The sequence below is a fragment of the Schistocerca serialis genome, chromosome 2, assembly GCF_023864345.2.
Source record: "Schistocerca serialis cubense isolate TAMUIC-IGC-003099 chromosome 2, iqSchSeri2.2, whole genome shotgun sequence".
In the NCBI taxonomy this organism is placed as follows: Eukaryota; Metazoa; Arthropoda; class Insecta; order Orthoptera; family Acrididae; genus Schistocerca; species Schistocerca serialis.
Genome location: NC_064639.1, coordinates 972643602 through 972663659, shown reverse-complemented (window position 1 = coordinate 972663659; position 20058 = coordinate 972643602). Strand labels below are relative to the sequence as shown.

The window sequence follows — 20058 nt, the reverse complement described above, 5'->3', positions numbered from 1 at the left end:
CATATACTGGCTTCTCCGACCCCAGGTTCCCTACCTCAAACAGTTCAGTGGAGCATTCTCCATGGCCTGTTACATTTTTGCACACTCTTACAGAAACACCTAATCCTCATAAACTAGCACCACCAACTGCCAAAGGTGCACACTATTCAGAAACTTTGTGCCAGAGAGAACTGAATATTGTTCGATCAGAGAATTTAAGCACTGCTTGTAACAAACAATTTCAGTATCACAGGAAACTGTGCAGTTTTGACATTGCTTGAGAGGAACATTGCCAAGAAAGGGTTAAGAATTCAGAAAGAATTTTTCCAATTAATGTTCATTCCTTATTTTAATGCTACAAATTTACATAATGTGAAGAAAGTTGAGTGTGACGAATATTAAGACCGAAGAGAAGTGTATAGATACATTGACTATCCTTAAAGTAACATCCACAATAATTCATATTTACAACTGCATACCTTGTATTGGGAGGCAGTGTGGAAGGGTTTGGACACACAAATCCTGTTAAAAGAATTCTAAGAACCTTCATCAATTTTAAGAATATACCACAAAATAGATTATCCCAATCCTCTTTGACAATCACTGACCCCAGTATCTACTGCATTATAATTTTGTGATATGGCAAAATTTATTTGAGCACACACAAAGGCTGCACTGGTTTGAAATACACTCATTTTCTCTTCACTCAGTCTTATTGTACCTTTGACCACTCACGTTCATCTGCATATTTCTAAAATATTTCAAGTGAATCTTATGTTCTACTTTTTAAATACACATAAAAACTCTCACATACTACTCTTTCACAGAACATGTCACCAATGAAGTAAAATCTATGAAAATAAACACAATTAAAAAGTTAAAAGTTTTATTTTCCCAAAATAAAAGCACCCTGCTCAGGGTGAAGTCTTATCGTGCAGACACAGACACCTGCCACACACGAATCAGGTTGTCTGAATAGCCAGCAAACAGTGTCTGCCCATCTGTAGACCATGCTAATGACAGGCACTGTGGAGGTTCTGCTTTTGCAGTCACAGAGACTACTTCTGGCCTGAGTTCTTCAACCATGTCCTTGCTCTCCAAGTCCTATAACAATGAATGGTTATGTCACTATTGCAACAAAGTAATGCCCCTAAGCTATTACAAAACATTAATGCAATCTTATTATGTATTATTCAACAAGGTTTTTCAAGTACACCTAATACACTATTCCATTATTAACATGTCTGCCCTACCATTTTCAACTACTTTAGACCACAGTTCTTGGATCAGAATCCTTTTGGCATAGAGAACATAGAGACCACAGCTCTACTCGTCAGGATATTTCATCACGGTTGGTTGGTTTAAAAGGGGGAAGAGACCAAACTGCGAGGTCATCTGCCCCTTATTTCATCATGTGCAGGACGTATATGACTAAATGGATCCACCCAGAAAAAGTTACTTACCCAAATCTTAATAGATGGTCCAAAGGCAGCACACAGCCAATATCTATTTGGCGAGAAGCACAGTGCTGTTATTATATCATTGTGATCCAAAGTGTGCAGATGCTTTCCATCATTGAGATCCCACAGCATAGCCTTGCAATCCTGCAAAGAAATGCCAGAATAAAGCAACTGTTCTTACATAAATAATTTAACTCTTGTGAGTACTACTAAGATCAGTCCCATATCCGCAAACACTCAGTGAATGTCATGGTTCAATTATGTATGCATCATTTCACAACAATAGCATAACGTTACTAAATAAAACTGTCTGATTACAATTAAATTTAATAACAGCCCTTGAATCACAAAACCACTTACTAAGTTACAACAATCAAAACTGACTTAAAAACAATGTCTCTATAATGTTAGATTACCTTTCCTCCAGAAGCACAAAGTGAGCCATCAGGAGAAACAGTAACTGTGTTCAGATATCCCGTATGTCCATTGTGGTTGATCTTCAGGCGACAATTTGTTAGATTCCACACCTGGAAATAAGATGATCAGCATGTTCAAACAACATAATAAAAATTTCAGCTCTCACAACAAGAAGAACTTCTGAATTCTGTGTACAGGAATAATGTACAGGTGTCTCACTACTAGTCCCTGGACAGGTGCCTGCCTTCTGTTAATTCCTAAAATTATTTTAGAATAAAACATTAGCAAATGTAACAGCGGCTCTCATGAATGGCTGAGCCAATATGTGATCAAGTTTTGAATTTCATGCCAGTACCCGTTAGGTTTTGCAGTTTGCTGTAAATCTGCTGCAAGTAAGTCAAGTTTTTTTCGTGAGCAAGAAATTTTTGAAGCTTGAGAGCAAGACCTTGCTCAATAACCACCTCTCACCTTTTTTGTAGGTATGATTATTATACCTTGTTATTTTAAGATTTGTGATCTATTAAAGAACTAAAGTAAATGCAAAAAATAAATCTTTAAGCCTTCGCCTTTTTTAGTCAGTATTACTCCTGTAAACATATCAACTGCACATGTGCCACAAATACTTTAAACGGTTGGTTTTCTAGGCCTGACCTGTAAAAAGTGGCCTATCCCCAAAGCATTAAATAACCAAGTTATCGAAACAGTAGCTACTTGAGACCACAGTTCTTCAAACATCAGAATCCTTTTGGCTATGGGAACACAGAGTACATCTCTACCCACATGGAAATTCATCATTTAGATGAAGTCTGTGGCTCGTCTTTATATTTGACAATATATATTAATTACCCTTTCAGCAATCAAGGCTAAAAAAAGCCCATCATGGTAAAGCAACGTTGCCCATGGTAGTGCTACATGCCCTGAAAGGCTGAATGGATGACTTCCTTGACATTACTGTACAATATTTCACGTTTGTCACTTATGACAACACAGTGAATGGTGAAAGAGCATAAAAGTTTAAAGCTCTAATGATATATGGAACAAATTTTAGTGGTTTATAAATTTTGCAAGCATGACGAACATATACCTTCTCTAAAAACCCAACCTGTCATCAAACTCCAGTGCTCATTTCTGCAGTAGCAACCACACTGCTTCAAATTCCATGAGAAGTAAGAGGTGACCCAGAACCTAAGAAATAACTTCTGTCACTGACACTTTACCAGAAAACAGGAAGCTGATTTAAAGAAAGGATTGAGTTGACATTTGTGCCCAAAATTATTTCATCTGTTTGGATTCAATTTGTAATTACCGAAGGTAATATCCAAGGTTCCTACACTTACAACTCAGATGAGAAACTGTTTATCTTCGGTAATCAATGGCTTCAGTATCTAAGCAATGCAACAAATTTTGAACTACAGTTTAGGTACAGCAATCATCAGCTCACCTTAACCATACGATCCCATCCCGCTGACACAATGATGGGATTTGAATGATTGGGCGAAAATCTTACACACGACACCCAGTCACTATGGCAGTCCTCCTGCAAAACAAAAACAGTAATGTTAGCCAGAAAAATAATTATACAGCAAAACAAATTATTAATACCCTGGTTAACCAATATGATAAATGCTGTTGCTACTGCAACAAGTATAAATCCTCAATGTGTTAACTTTCTTTTCTGAGAAGAAATTATAGACAGCACTTCTGAATCATGGGGAACTGCTTCATAATTTATATAAACATTACAAATAAGCATACCAACTGTTCCATTGAATCATTACTTCACGATTTAGTGAAACACCTACAGAAACAAATATTTATCTTTCATCATTTTAAAAATACAAGTACACAAAAAAAATTCTTTTACATTCTAAGGTTTAGTTAGGCTAATGCTCATGAGGTGGTGATGGCAGTGGGATGCTAGCTAATATCTAACTGGACTCAGGGGTAACGGTCTCAAAGATTTTGAACCGTTTTCTAAACGTATGTGTTCACTGGGGCACTCTTAAGCCCACTGTATTCTCTACAATTATCATACATGGGAAGCAACGGATTTAGCACACACAGCTGGTTCAAGGGATTACTGCATAATGAATGATATCACAAGAATCTAATGTTGGCAATTAGTAACTAGTGCAACGAGTGATTGGACAGTTATCACTTCTGCAAAATTATACAGTGTAAGGTTAAAAATGCAGAACAGTAATCAACCAAGATAGCTGAAGTGTTGGAGCAACTGCATGATAGGTGCAAATCATTCAAATATACCACTGCCTTCAACCTCTGCACAAGGAAATTTTGAACTGGAGTAAGACGTCAATACTTCTGAATTAGTGTGTTTAATGGTATTTCCACTCAAAGTTGCACTATTACTAAGCTCTACTATGAATAGCATTAATCAATCCACAGCTGTTATTCAAGGCACTTTGCCCATCAAAAATGTCGTCACCAGTGTGGTTGAAACCAACTAACACTCCCACAGAAAACCAAACTGAAATCTACAGGAAACTATGATATGGTACCTGCTGCAGAAAGGAGGGTGTTTAAAAATCCTTAATTCATTCGAATGGCAATTCGCCTCTTGAATTTAAAAACAAATGCTACGAATTTTTCATTTTAAGTGTTCAACTTGTTTCACATCACAGTAAAATGCACTTGTTAGACAAATTCATGTACCTTACCGCAAAGTATAGTCTCTGCCTGTGTTTTGTACATTTACATTAAGGAAAAATAGGTAAAACTTCTTAAGAGTCCATAACACCAAAATATTTTTGTCATCTTCCATCAAATCTGGAAGCTGAGTACTTTTTTCTTCACGAGTAATTACCGCAGATGTTAAGCACTTAAAAATGATACCTCTATTTTTTCCTGCTTTACCAAGAAGCACACAAGAAAAAATCACTGCCAGACAACACTAGTAGAAGACAGATTTGTCACATTCATCCTTTTGTTCAGACAATGATCACAGATTACAAGCCAACTAGTGTACACACGCAGCTTCAATCCACTCACCTTTCACACTGTTCAAATGCACCTGTATCATTATCTGCCCATCTGTGATACTAAATGTCAACACAAATCTTCCTTAACCCAATGTTGGATATCACAACTCTGAAGCTCAAGTGCCGCAACTGGTAATTGACAATTTTTGTGATAAGAAAACTGTTCTGATTAGATGGACTGACACAAAAGCTCCATCAAAATCGCCTTTTCAGTAGAACTTCATGTAGTGAAGTCAAGAACTGAAGTTTACCTTCAATCCACCTCTATTTACAGTGGCAAAGTGAGGTATTTTGAAAATTTAAGACACTAATGCAATGCCTGCACATATATAATCATCAAACCACCTAGAAAACACACAAGCAGACTAGGATAGTGTTCAGAAAATTTTTCTGATGGATTGTTTTTTGTTTTTTCATTCTCTATCTCTCAACGAGATTAGATGATGTATGTTATAGCATAGATTTTTAACTCATTATCAAACAACAACCTTTAAAAATCTCACTAAACAAAGAAAAGAATGTTAATGTCAGCAAATTGTACATAAGAATTTCTTGCTGAAGAGGGCTGCTTTTACAAAGGCACAAGCATGGAAATCCATTTTATGAATTACTTTACCATGGGCAATCAATTAATGTATCACTTTGAACAAATCTAGATAGTCTCAACATGCAGACACCGACAACACCAGTATTTCTGAAAAGGTGGTCTGCATATGGTAGTTTTGTACGTAACATTTTCCCATGGCCCATTCCTAACTGAAGTCAATGCATGAACTACAAGGAGACCTAAATTTTTAATGTAGCATAACCTGTTCATCTACATCAATTCTCTGCAATCCTCCTGACAGTGCATGGTGGAGTGTACTTCAGGTACCACAATTTGATCCCCCTGTTCTGTTCACAAATGACAGGTGGAAAGAATGATTTCTGTAAACCTCTGTATTAGGGTGAGTTACCACAACCTCTAAAATCTTGACATTCCAAATAAACAGTGAAGTATTTGTGAGAAGTAAGATAGCCCCTAGTATTATCCACAGCAGTTGAAGCTGTACTCTTTAGATTCCTGCATAACCACACCCTTGGAAATGGCAACATTAGTCAGAAAAAATTCAATATTTGTGTTAAGAAGTAATAGACATGTCATTTTTGGTTGTTTCACCCTAAGAAATTTCATCTCATTTTTAAACAGAGTGGTGATACAAAAATGGAAGGAACTCCTTACCAAGAGAACACACATAAGTAACACTGAATATGGAGGAACCTAACTTCATTTCCATGAATAGGAAACACCCTGAATGTATTAAACACACAAAGATAGGAAAAAACAATTAGCATGTACATAGTTTTGAACCTACTCAATTCCATTCTAACACTGGGTCTCTTACCCCCTCCCCCCCCCCCCCCCAAAAAATAATTATCACTTTAAAATTTTCCCTACTGGCCATTCCACGACACATGTGGGAGGAAGTAAAATGTTGTCGACCCTTCGCAGAACACACACACTCTGAATTTCAGTAATGAACCACTTTATGATAAACAATGCCTCTTATGTCAGCCACTGGAGTCTGTTGAGCATCTCTTAACACTCTCGCACTGACTAAATGACCCTGTGGCTGAGCTTATCTCTCTTCATTGGATTTCTGTTAGTCCTACCTCATAAGGGTCAAAGAGTTATGAGCAATACTGAAGAACCAGTCTAAAGTGTTTTTTTTAAGCAACTTCTATCATGGTCGACTTACATTTTCTTTTACAACTACTTATGAATCTCAGCCTAGCATCTGTTTATTCTAGTATGTTTCCTCTGAAAGTCTCACCAGGTGACTACTACCAGATATTTTACAGCAGATACTCTTTCCAGCAATACGGCACCCATGTTGTAGCCTTCAGTTATGGATTTATTCTCCTACATATGCACAATGTATTGAATTTATTTACAATCGGGGTACACTGCCATAGCCCGCACAATTCATCAAACCTGTCCAGTTCTTCTGAAAATCTGCTCACCTTCTAGCATTACTATTTTTTTCCACACAAGCACATCATCTGCAAATAGCCTTATGGATCTTCTGAGATTTTCTACTGGATCCTTTTTACATATTGTAAATATGTACTAGTCCTATCATATGCCTGAAATTACATATATACCCATTTATTCTGTACTATTGAGAGTAATGTGTTGAGTTCTCTCTGTAAGAAAATCTTTAATCACAATTAAGTTCCAATACTTTCAGAAACGACTTCCTGACACTTAAATCTATATTCGATGTTAAATTTTCCTTCTTCAGAAACGATTTCCTTGCCATTGCCAGTCTACATTTTATATCCTCTCTACTTCGACCATTATCAGTTATTTTGCTCCCCAAATAGCAAAACTCCTTTACTGCTTTAAGTGTCTCATTTCCTAATCTAATTCCCTCAGCATCACCCGACTTAATTCGACTACATTCCATTATCCTCGTTTTGCTTTTGTTGATGTTCATCTTATATCCTCCTTTCAAGACACAGTCCATTCCATTCAACTGCTCTTCCATGTCCTTTGCTGTCTGACAGAATTACAATGTCATCGGCGAACCTCAAAGTTTTTATTTCTTCTCCATGGATTTTAATACCTACTCCTAACTTTTCCTTCGTTTCCTTTACTGCTTGCTCAATATACAGATTGAATAGCATAGGGGAGAGGCTACAACCCTGTCTCACTCCCTTCCCAACCACTGCTTCCCTTGCATGTCCCTCGACTCTTCTAACCGCCATCTGGTTTCTATACAAATTCTAAATAGCCCTTCACCCCCCTTTATTTTACACCTGCCACCTTCAGAATTTGAAAGTGAGTATTCCAGTCAACATTGTCAAAAGCTTTCTCTAAGTCTACAAATGCTGGAAACGTAGGTTTGCTCTTCCTTAATCTAGCTTCTAAGATAAGTCGTAGGATCAGTATTGCCTCACGTGCTCCTATATTTCTATGGAATCCAAACTGATCTTCCCCGAGGTTGGCTTTTACCAGTTTTCCCATTCGTCCTTAAAGAATTCGCGTTAGTATTTCGCATCCGTGACTTATTAAACTGATTGTCCGGTTATTTTCACACCTGTCAGCACGTGCTTTCTTTGGGATTGGAACTATTATATTCTTCTTGAAGTCTGAGGGTATTTCACCTGTCTCACATCTTGCTCACCAAGGACATCAGTAGTTCTAATGGAATGCTGTCTACCCCCAGGGGCCTTGTTTCGACTGAGGTCTTTCAGTGCTCTGTCAAACTCTTCACGCAGTATGTTATTTCCAATTTCATCTTCATCTACATCCTCTTCCATTTCCATAATATTGTCCTCACGTACATTGCCCTTGTATAGATCCTCTATATACTCCTTCCACCTTTCTGCTTTCCCATCTTTGCTAAGAACTGGGTTTCTATCTGAGCTCTTGATATTCATACAAGTGGTTCTCTTTTCTCCAAAAGGTCTCTCTAATTTTCCTGTATTAAGTATCTATCTTACCCCTAGTGAGATAAGCCTCTACATCGTTACATTAGTCCTCTAGCCATCCCTGCTTAGCCATTTTGCACTTCCTGTGGATCTCATTTTTGAGACGTTTGTATGCCTTTTTGCCTGCTTCACTTACTGCATTTTTATATTTTCTCCTTTCATTAATTAAATCCAGTATTTCTTCTGTTACCCAAGGATTTCTACTAGCCCTCGTCTTTCTACCTACTAGGTCCACTTCTGCCTTCACTACTTCATCTCTCAAAGCTACCCATTCTTTTTCTACTGCATTTCTTTCCCAAATTCCTGTCAATTGTTCTCCTATGCTCTCCCTGAAACTCTGTACAACCTCTGGTTCTTTCAGTTTATCCAGGGCCCATCTCCTTAAATTCCCACCTTTTTGCTGTTTCTTCAGTTTCAATCTACAGTTCATAACGAATAGATTGTGGTCGGAGTCCACATCTGCCTCTGGAAATGTCTTACAATTGAAAACCTGGTTCCTAAATCTCTGTCTTACCATTATAAAACCTTTTAGTATCTCCAGGCTTCTTCCATGTATACAACCTTCTTTTATGATTCTTGAACTAAGTGTTAGCTATGATTAAGTTGTGCTCTGTGCAAAATTCTACCAGGCAGCTTCCTCTTTCATTTCTCTCCCCCAATCCATATTCACCTACTACGTTTCCTTCTCTCCCTTTTCCTACTACCGAATTCCAGTCACCCATGACTATTAAATTTTCATCTCCCTTCACTATCTGAATAATTTCTCTTATTTCATAATACATTTCTTCAATTTCTTCGTCATCTGCAGAGCTAGTTGGCATATAAACTTGTACTATTGTAGTAGGCGAGGGCTTCGTGTCTATTTTGGCCACAATAATGTGTTCACTATGCTGTTTGTAGCAGTTTACCTGCACTCCTATTTTTATTCCTTATTAAACCAGCTCCTGCATTATCCCTTTTTGATTTTGTATTTATAACCCTGTATTCACCTGACCAAAAGTTGTTCCTTCTGCCAGCGAACTTCAGTAATTCCTACTACATCTAACTTTAACCTATCCATTTCCCTTTTCAAATTTCCTAACCTACCTGCTCGATTAAAGGATCTGACATTCCATGCTCCTATCCGTAGAACGCCAGTTTTCTTTCTCCTGATAACGTCGTCATCCTGAGTAGTCCCCGCCCAGAAATCCGAATGTGAGACTATTTTACCCAAGAGGACGCCATCATCATTTAATCATACAGTAAAGCTGCATGCCCTCGGGAAAAATTACGGCCATAGTTTCCCCTTGCTTTCAGTCGTTCGCAGTACCAGCACAGCAACGCTGTTTTGGTTAGTGTTACAAGGCCATATCAGTCAATCATCCAGACTGTTGCCCCTGCAACTACTGAAAAGGCTGCCGCCCATCTTCAGGAACCACACGCTTGTCTGGCCCCTCAATAGATACCCCTTTGTTGTGGTTGCTATCTGTATCGCTGCGGCACGCAGGCCTCCGCACCAACGGCAAGGTCCATGGTTCTTGGAGGGGGGGAATATGTAAGTATGCAAGTATGTGCTTATGTAATCTCTTCATTTGATTTTTACCCCTCTTGTAATTGACTGAAGGAGTTTTTGAATTTATAAATTTAGTAACAATATGTTTCTTTATGACACGGTCAACAGCTTTGAATTTTGTTTCAAGTATTACGAATGCAAAGCTTCTCTCTGCCTCCCTATGACAGGTTTTTCACTGTAATACTGCTGAAACAATGCTTGTGTTTTTAGAAGCAAATATGCTTGTAAAGCAACTGTAATTCTATTTGCTTCATGTCACTACATTAATATTGCTACAAAGAGGGCCTTTCAACTGACATTTGCTTATATAAGCCTGCACATTGTAGTACACACACCAACATGTATTTTGGTACACTTTAACAACCCCATACAACAAAATCAATTGAGTATCAAATAGCCTGAACAACCATACTGCCTGCATAAAATTAGCTTAAAGATTGTCAAGCATGCTTGCATGAAGTGCTTGATCATGCATTCTTGTAAATTCGCAGTTGAACATGTAGCCACTGGTCATGCAGCATACCTACTAATCACCTAACAAAAATCAATGTGTTTCAAGAGTACTAATGTGGGACCTAATGACATTTTCTCCATTCAGGATGTAAAATGATCAGTAGGCAATTTACAAAATAAAGGCATTCAATACACTGCCATCATATAGCTGTCAAATGGTTGAAATTTCTTTAGAAGTAATCCAAGCTTTCGTGATCAAAATTGAAAGCAACAATACCAGATCTATAGTACAACATAACAGCTGGCCTACAAAACCTTGTATCACTAACAGGTTTCGAAAAAACAAAATGGCAACCTTCATTACCACAGAACATCATATCACAAGTTACATACCTTAACTGGAAAATACATAAAGCCACTTGAGCAAAAGTATGTAAATATGCCACAGCAGTTTCTTCATATCACCGATCTTCATACATCAGAATCCTTTTGGCTTCGAGAACACTGAGACAGTATCTCTACTCATCTGGGTATGTCATCACTTACTTGTATGAAGTCCGTGGATTGAGCTACGAAAATTACTTAGTCTTGCAACGATTGTTCCTACACTGCTGTCTTCCCAAATACTAATTTTTTTTATATACAGGACTATTAAAAATGATTGAAGTGATTTCATAAATTCACTGTAGCTCCATTCATTGACATATGGTCACGACACACTACAGATAGGTAGAAAAACTCAAAGTTTTGTTCGGCTGAAGCCGCACTTCAGGTTTCTGCCGCCAGACCGCAATGAGACAAAATAGCAACAGGAGCCGAGAAAGCGTATGTCGTGCTTGAAATGCACTCACATCAGTCAGTCATAACAGTGCAACAACACTTCAGGACGAAGTTCAACAAAGATCCACCAACTGCTAACTCCATTCGGTGATAGTATGCGCAGTTTAAAGCTTCTGGATGCCTCTGTAAGGGGAAATCAACGGGTCGGCCTGCAGTGAGCGAAGAAACGGTTGAACGTGTACGGGCAAGTTTCACGCGTAGCCCGCGGAAGTCGACGAATAAAGCAAGCAGGGAGCTAAACGTACCACAGCAGACGGTTTGGAAAATCTTACGGAAAAGGCTAAAGAAGAAGCCCTACCGTTTACAATTGCTACAAGCCCTGACACCCAATGACAAAGTCAAACGCTTTGAATTTTCGGCGCGGTTGCAACAGCTCATGGAAGAGGATGCGTTCAGTGCGAAACTTGTTTTCAGTGATGAAGCAACATTTTTTCTTAATGGTGAAGTGAACGGACACAATGTGCGAATCTGGGCGGTAGAGAATCCTCACGCATTCGTGCAGCAAATTCGCAATTCACCAAAAGTTAACGTGTTTTGTGCAATCTCACGGTTTAAAGTTTATGGCCCCTTTTTCTTCTGCAAAAAAAAAAAAAAAAAAAAAAAAAAAAAAAAAAAAAAAAAAAAAAAAAAAAAAAAAAACGTTACAGGACACGTGTATCTGGACATGCTGGAAAATTGGCTCATGCCACAACTGGAGACCGACCCGACTTCATCTTTCAACAGGATGGTGATCCACCGCACTTCCATCATCATGTTCGACATTTCTTAAACAGGAGATTGGAAAACCGATGGATCGGTCGTGGTGGAGATCATGATCAGCAATTCATGTCATCGCCTCCACGCTCTCCCGACAACCCCATGCGATTTCTTTCTGTGGGGTTATGCGAAAGATTCAGTGTTTAAACCTCCTCTACCAAGAAACGAGCCAGAACTGCGAGCTCGCATCAACAATGCTTTCGAACTCATTGATGGGGACATGCTACGCCGAGTGTGGGAGGAACTTTATTATCGGCTTGATGTCTGCCGAATCACTAAAGGGGCACATATCGAACATTTGTGAATGCCTAAAAAAACTGAGTTTTTGTATATGTGTGCAAAGCATTGTGAAAATATCTCAAATAATAAAGTTATTGTAGAGCTGTGAAATCGCTTCAATCATTTGTAATAACCCTGTACTATTCATAGACTTCCTGCCACTCTAGCACAACAAACCAAAATGAAAACAAAGCATTTTGGTGTTACCTTTAATGTATCGTATCACTGAAACTGTACAGCCTCTGAATATTCTAGTATAAAAACAAAATCCATTAAATACGGCGCGTTAGCTTCCAAAATTCAGGTGGTGCCTGCTCAGTTTGTTGGTGTCAGCCAATCACAGCAGATGTCATCTATGTTTTGGGTGCACAACAGCAAGGTGTTTAGCATCTGTATGAAAACATATTGGCTGCTTTTTTTCCCTTCTGGGTACATGATGAGGTTGGGATGGAACAGCACAGCTGAAATTGCTATGACTGAAGCACTGACATTCTTTGCTGTCACAAATATGCCTTTTCCAAACAGGCCACTATTTCTAGGAGTCTGGCTTGGCTGGGACACCTTATCTACCACAAAAAAGGCACTCTTGTTTTCATGAATATTTGGCTATTTTCTGGAATATGCTGCAATGTAGGAGGGTGTGAACAGGCAAACTGTAACCACAGCGACAACTGACTGTGCCAAATATTTGTTGCAATCTAAATTGTAAATTTCCTGTTTCACGAAAGTCTCATTTTCAAAGCTTGTATGGTTAGTTTGTAGCATACCCTCACACTTACTCTGTAGAAATCAAATGCAACATTGTTCTACCAGTATCTATATTGAATCAAGCAAACATATTGCGAAATCTGGGTTCTTTCGAAGGTTAATTTTCATTTGACTAGTCTTAGTTCATTTTAAAAATATAGTTCAACAGATGTTTGCTGAGAGAGGTATGGATGGTGGCATGTTAGACCAGGAAATATGGACTACCCAAAATGAGGTGTTCCAGCAATTTTTTTGCCAAATGAGGCTTCACTCTGTTGGTGCCACCTTAAAGAACAGAAAGGTAGTCATGGTCGACGTACAGTGCAGATTCAAGCGGATTGCACGGATTGGTAATTCGCGAATGACAAAAATCTCTGCTTCTGTGTCATTTGGATTTCCATGTGATATTCTAAGACAGTAAGGATTGATTATCACGAATTTCGACAAGTCTATGTATATCATTACTGGCTGGCCTCCCTTCTGTCATGAAGTGTGAATCAAATGGGAAATAAACAATTCACAGCAATTAGGGGGACAAGTGATGCTCAAGTAGACAAGTCACAATGTGGGAAAAGGAAACATGACCTATGCTATAAAATCTTCAGGCAACATGTATCCTATGGAATTCAGCCAGAGGGGGAGTGGGGGGGGGGGGGGGGGGGGGGACAAAACACACACTTCCTTGACGTGCTTAATTTTCGACCAAGAATGTCCTGAAAACAATTCCTTCCAGGGACGACAACTGTTAAAAATGCTTCAAGTAATACAACGCTAGGTACCAAACATTTTTAACACATGAGAGTGAAATCACACTTAACTTTGTAGGTAATAGACCATTTTATTGACACGAAGGATGTGGAGAGAATGTGTTGGGATGACAATATCAAAACAAGTCATGGGTTACTTAGCTGAGTATGTTAAATTGAGCGCATCTCCAAAAGATGTATTTTTCTTTAAGGTGGGAAAACTAACCTGTCCAGCATAACTGTGATGCAAAAGTTCTGTAGTTTACTGCAGGCATGACTGGAAACCATAACTATGCCTTTCACTGAAACATATGCCTTTACTTTCCTCACGATTGGAACTGGGGAACCATGTGTCCGCTTGTTAATATATTACTTTGGAGCATTATCATTCCTCTTTTATTAGTCACATGACTGCAATAAAATGTACCAGTTGTATAAATATCAGAATCTCAGATGGAAAACCACTCTACGAAAAGAAGTGAAAGCTGGAAGGAGTATACAAAATGGTATATACAAGGGAGTTAAACTTTATGACAGTATTATAGAAAGGGTAGAGGATGTAGATGAGAATGAGATGGGAGATAAGATACTGCAAGAAGAATTTGACAGAGCCCTGAAAGATGTTAAGTCAAAACAAGGACCTGGGAGTATACGATATTCTGTCAGAACTACTGACAGCATTGGGAAAATGACAAAACTCTTCCATTTGGTTTGCAAGACAGGTGAAATACCCTCTAACTTAAGCAGGCTGTAGTAATTCCACAGAAAGCAGCTGCTGACAAGTGTGAAAATTACCTGACTATCAGTTTCAGTCATGGTTGGAAAATAACGGTGTGAATCCTTTATAGAAGATTGGAAAAACGGATCTAAGAGAAGACCAGTTTGATTCTGGAGAAATGCAAGAACATGCAAGGCAATACTGACCCTACAACTTATCCTAGAGGACTATGTTTATAGTATTTGTAGACATGGAGGAAGCTTTTGACAATGTTGACTGGAATCCTCTCTTTGAAATTCTGAAGTTAGTATGGGGAAAACACAGGGAGTGTAAAGCTATTTAGAACTTATACAGAAACCAGATGGCACCTATAATAGTTGAGGGGCATCAATGGGAAGCAGTGGCTGAGAAGGGATTGAGACAGGGTTGTAGCCTATTCCCAGTGTATTCAGTCTACAAAGAAAAAGCAGTAAAGGAACCCAAAGAAAAATTTTGAGTAGGATGTTCAAGAAGAAGAACAAAAACCTTTAGGATTGCCAATGATATCGGGAATTCTGTCAGACAGCAAAGGATTTGGAAGAGCAGTTGAACAGAATGGACAGTGTCTTGAAATGAGGATGCAATAGATCAACAAAAGTGAAACAAGGATAATGGAATGCAATCTAATTAAATCAGGTGATGCTACAGAAATTAAATAGGATATGAGGAGCTTAAAGTGGTAAATGAGTTTTGCTATTTGGGCAGTAAAATAACTAATGACCAAAGAAGAGAGGATATAAAATGTAGATTGACAATGGCAAGGAAACCATTCCTGAATAAGAGAAGTTTGTCAACATCACAGATAGTTTTAAGTGTTAGGAGGTGTTCTCTGAAAGTATTTGTCTAGAGTGTAAATATGAACGGAAGTCTAATATACACAATAACAAATTTATTTAAAACATGAGTAGAAGCATTCGAAATGTGATGATACAGAAGAATGTTTATGATTAGATGGGTAAATCACGTAACTAATGAAGAGGTACTGCACAGAATTGGGGAGACAAGAAAATTATGGCCCAACTTGACCAAAAGAAGGGATTGGTTGACAGGACACATTCTGAGTATTGGAGGGAAATGTGGGGGCAAAAATCTTAAGAGGGAGACCAACACAAGAAGCATATTCAGAAGGATGTAGATTGCAGTAGTTATTCTGAGATTATGAGGCTCGCACATGATGAGTAGCGTGGAGAGCTGCATCAAACCAGTCTCCAGACTGAAGACGACAAATCGATGAGCTCGTTTTGGCATACTGCCAGCATCAGATGTTCTGTAAATACATCAATAGGCACGAGACTTCATATTATAACTAACCGACTGAAAACATGTTATAGATTCAATTGATGTTTTTACCTTGCAGAGAATACCAGTTATACATTAGATTGATTTTTTTACCTTACAGGTAATACTGATACTATACATTCAGTAAAAACACCAATCAAATGCATAACACCTTTCCAATTACACAGTTTATAATATCCAGATTATCAGCCATTACAGCATTTACAGAACACCCTATGATGGCAATATGCTGAAAAGAGCTCAGCAATTTACACAATAAAAATCATATAGAGAGGAGTGTAACTGATTTATATATATATATATATATATATATATAAAAAAATCACGTTACCACAAGACTTTTGCACAACGAGCCCTATAAGAACAAATTTTATTCATGTTCCATGGTGTTCCTGCAAAGAAAATTTAGTGTGTTCAGATTCTGTGCTGTGGTTAGCTAATGATGAATGTCTTAGGCTCATTGTGATCGGGTGATAGCAGCAAATCATATTAATGCCTTCTCCATTTCAATGCTTTGAAGCATATTTGCTGGATTTTGTATTTATACTTGTGTATTCTGAAAATATGTAGTTGTAATGATTTATCACATTAAAGACCTCTCCAAAATGACTTTTGAACAAGTTTTGTTTAAAAATTTGTTGAGTTAAAATGAGCTCTGGAACAGGAACATTCAACTGTGTGTGTCCTGGCTCAAACTTTTAAACTAGACACAAGCAAACATTCTAATTAATAAAGCAGCTTTGTGATTCCGACTGCAGTGACAATGTTGCCAGCCACATTTGACATGGTTTTGCCAAGTACCTACAAAACCAGCAACAAAATCATGACAGCTATGGAAAGCCAAGATTTGTTCAGAAGTGGCCTAGTACAGTGTGTAAACTTTTAGATGGCAGACCTCTCCTTAGTCCTGAATCGGTAGAAGTCGGTAAACGTCGAGAGGCTTCGGTAGGCACGCACTTTCGACTGCTGCCAACATTACGTAGCTGACTGTCGTACAAGGTAGCCATTGTCATCAGCTTCGTCATTGTTTTGCGCTGTACTGTTCTGCGTGTTTTTATTGTGCAGTTGTGCTAAACATTATCAAAATGAGTGAAGAGGCAGTTGCTGGCCCATCTCGGGAGTCGCCAACAACCCCTACCGGTAGGCCTACGGTTAGTAGGAAACCAGTATTACGTAGCGATGCTCGCAAAATTATATTGCGTGTGATTGAATGCTGCGAAAGGGAAAGGTAGCAGAAAAAAATTGCTTCACCCCATTTACAAATCTTCAGTGAGAGCTGCTACATACACAGGACAAAGCATTTGTAGCATTGGAAGATTCAAACAGTTTTCCAAGAATCATCCTGGCGTATCACCACAAATGCCTGGCAAGAAAAGGCGGGTTACCATTTCAGATATTTTGTTCGTGATCACTTTGAAGGAGCCCCCTATTTCGTCCGAATTACCTTATATTTCATTTTTCCTTGCTACCGTATCGCTTTGTATGGAAACACCACTGGTTACTGTATTATTTCGAAACACAAGCTCTCATTCTCAAATAGTGGATGCATAAATCTGGGTATTTTCCTGCAGTGGCATCTCATTGTTTATGTCATATCTCCTCAAGAATGTCTTACTTTTTTTCCCGGCTAGGAACCTCTGTGAGCGTACGGAGAACAAATCACCAAAATTTCACCGCAATCGGATGAATGGTTTGGGAACACACAGAGGGCAGACATACATTCATTTTTATATACAGATATTGACAGTTACGTTATACTATGACCTGTTTACGTATATTTAAATTTTATAATTAATAGTTTAACAATGCGGGGAATGAAATAAAACTCAAATTTGCGAGCAGTGGGAATCGAACCCAGGTCAGCTGCATGACAAGCCTCTACCTAATCAATTGTGCTACGCACGCTACAGTGACCTAACTGTTGAAACATTGTCCATTACTCTTTTTGGGCGTTCGGAGAACAACTCACCAAAGTTTCATTGCAATCGGATGAATGGTTTGTGAGCACATAGTAGACAAACACATTCATTTTTATAGATACAGATTTTAATTTACACGACGATTTCTGTTTTTTTTACGAAAACATTTAAAGCGAGTTTTACTTCCAAGCCTTTTGTCTACTTTCGTGTAAGCATTACGCGCAATTTGTAGTGCCATGTATGCCACAAAACCTAATATGATTTTCCTGATTAACACATTGTCATTCACAGCCAACTAATTATGATTAGAGCTTACTAGTAAAACATATAGCAGTCATCATGTCTGAAGTCCTAAGAGATCAGTTTTAACCAAACATCAGGAAACCAATAAGCAAGTCAAGAATCAAAATGTGCAAATGTAAGTACTGTGCAATTACCTGTATGGTGTATTTGCATTCAGCAAGGGTATTCCACAACTTAATTGTCTTGTCCCGGCTTCCAGACACAATTTGCCTGTTATCCACGGAGAAAGCAACACTCAGTACATCCTGAAACAAAACAAAATCCAAACATTACTTTGAAATTATACATAATAAAATTAATAAGTTCAAGCCCACTAAAACATATTCATACTGAACATCTAAATCTAGTGTGTGAAATTATGTCTTCATTTACCAAATACTAAGAATAATGAAAAGCCAAAATCACCGTAACTGAAGTGAAGTGCTGTATGAAGATACTCAACACGAGTTGTGCAGTGTATGTCCATACTTACTTGGCAATGGGCTAACCTCTTCTAAATTAATGCAAAAAAAAAGTTTATAAAAAAAAAAGCTTGAAATGGTCTGCCATCAGTAGGCGAGCTGCACCTTCGTGTGATCCTCAAAGCGCCGTGTTGTCTTCCCAGCTGCAAGATCCCAGAGGCGCAACGTCTTATCCCATGATCCAGACAGGGCATAATTACCATCAGAAGACAGTACCACATCGCTCACAAAATGCGAGTGGCCATAGAGCCGCTTCTGAGGGACACCGTAACTTGTGTCATCCCTTGTTAGCTTCCAAACAATAAGGGTCTTGTCTGTAATGAAAATGTTTTAACAGTAGTACCTAATCCACCAATGGCCAATTTTGCATTGCGCATACTGTTAAACCAAAGGATTTGTGATTTATAGTTCAGACTATCAACAGCCAAAATGTCAATTCTTTTGGCTACTGAAAAAGCACTGCCCAGTTACAAGTAATGTGGACAACAACAATTACTGTAAACTTACAGTACAGACTGCCATACCAGCTCAATGTTTTATTTATTATTACACAACTACTATCAACGAGGTACTGAAAAACTTACTTTTTCAAGTTAACATGGAATAACTACCCGTCAATTACAACCTCATACGAAGCAAAAATTAACGTTGGCCGTTTTAACCATTTTCCAGCGGTTACAATAAGCCCACGTGTGTTTCAACGTTTCCCATTTCGCAAATAAATTAAGGTGCTGCTGCTGCTGGGCTCCAGTGCTTCTACAAATAACCGACCCTAACCTCGTTCAGTGTCGTTAATGTTACTCGACACTAAATAGGCGGAGACTTCTGCATTCAATGACTGAGTCGATCAACTAGCAAATAAAACTTTAAAAACATAAAATACTTGGGAGTATCACAAAACCTCCGTAACTAAGTAGATGGCAAAATATCAATGGAAGCGCGTGCCACACTCACCTCTTGAGCAAGATAAAATCATTTCTGGATATTTAGGATTGGTTGCTATCTGTGTAACCCATCCATTGTGGCCCCGAAGAGTCCCTCGCAGTTGCAGTGTTTCCGACATTTTCAGCGGCTTTTCTTCTACTGATGCCCACGGATTCGCGCGGCGTGTCCAACACTTCCTCACTCCACCGCGCCAAGTAGGAAAAGACAGGTTGCAACCAACCTTCAACCGGAAGCCTGCTTTGTCCAGAAGTGACGTCACAGCTATCGAACAGGATCGTCCGCCAAACAACCAGATATACGCAGGAAAATATTGGCCGTTATTTTCAATGTGACGTTGATCATTTCTAAATCAACTGGAAGTGTAAAAGATATTAAAAAATTCAAGTTCCCTTTTCCTCTGTTAAACATTAACAAATACATCGTTTCAGCATTATTTGTCGTCATTCCATAGAAAATCATCACCACTTGCCAAATACCGATAACTTGATAAATAAAACTAGTTTGTATGGCTACTATTTCAGTCGGTAGGTTCAAGATTATTTCTATGGAGTTTATGTCTAACAGTTGGCAATACGAGAGGCGGTGAATATGAAAAGTTCTGGGATTTGTGGCAGAAGAACCATAGAGATAACGGAAGGTTTAACAGATTCACAGTGCCATTATTAGCGC

The 20058-nt window shown here is 38.5% G+C and overlaps 1 protein-coding gene across 1 annotated transcript; it reads right to left on the bottom strand.

Moving 5' to 3' along the window:
- Positions 1–848: 848 nt before the first annotated feature.
- Positions 849–19606, bottom strand: LOC126458372 (guanine nucleotide-binding protein subunit beta-like protein). Its single transcript, XM_050095348.1, has 7 exons — positions 19399–19606; positions 18550–18758; positions 18118–18228; positions 3298–3393; positions 1856–1966; positions 1443–1583; positions 849–1083 (listed from the first exon to the last, which is right to left on the bottom strand). Exons 1-7 carry the CDS (start codon positions 19505–19507, stop codon positions 907–909), a joined length of 954 nt encoding a protein of 317 aa, XP_049951305.1. The 5' UTR covers positions 19508–19606; the 3' UTR covers positions 849–906.
- Positions 19607–20058: the final 452 nt, after the last annotated feature.

Excerpts from the sequence above, each read along its gene's own strand:
- LOC126458372 (XM_050095348.1), bottom strand. The coding sequence starts at position 19,507 with ATGTCGGAAACACTGCAACTGCGAGGGACTCTTCGGGGCCACAATGGA. Across the intron at positions 18,759-19,398 it reads GATTTTATCTTGCTCAAGAG|ACAAGACCCTTATTGTTTGG; the intron begins GTGAGTGTGGCA and ends TTTTCATTACAG. Across the intron at positions 1,084-1,442 it reads GACCATCTATTAAGATTTGG|GACTTGGAGAGCAAGGACAT; the intron begins GTAAGTAACTTT and ends TCATTGTTATAG.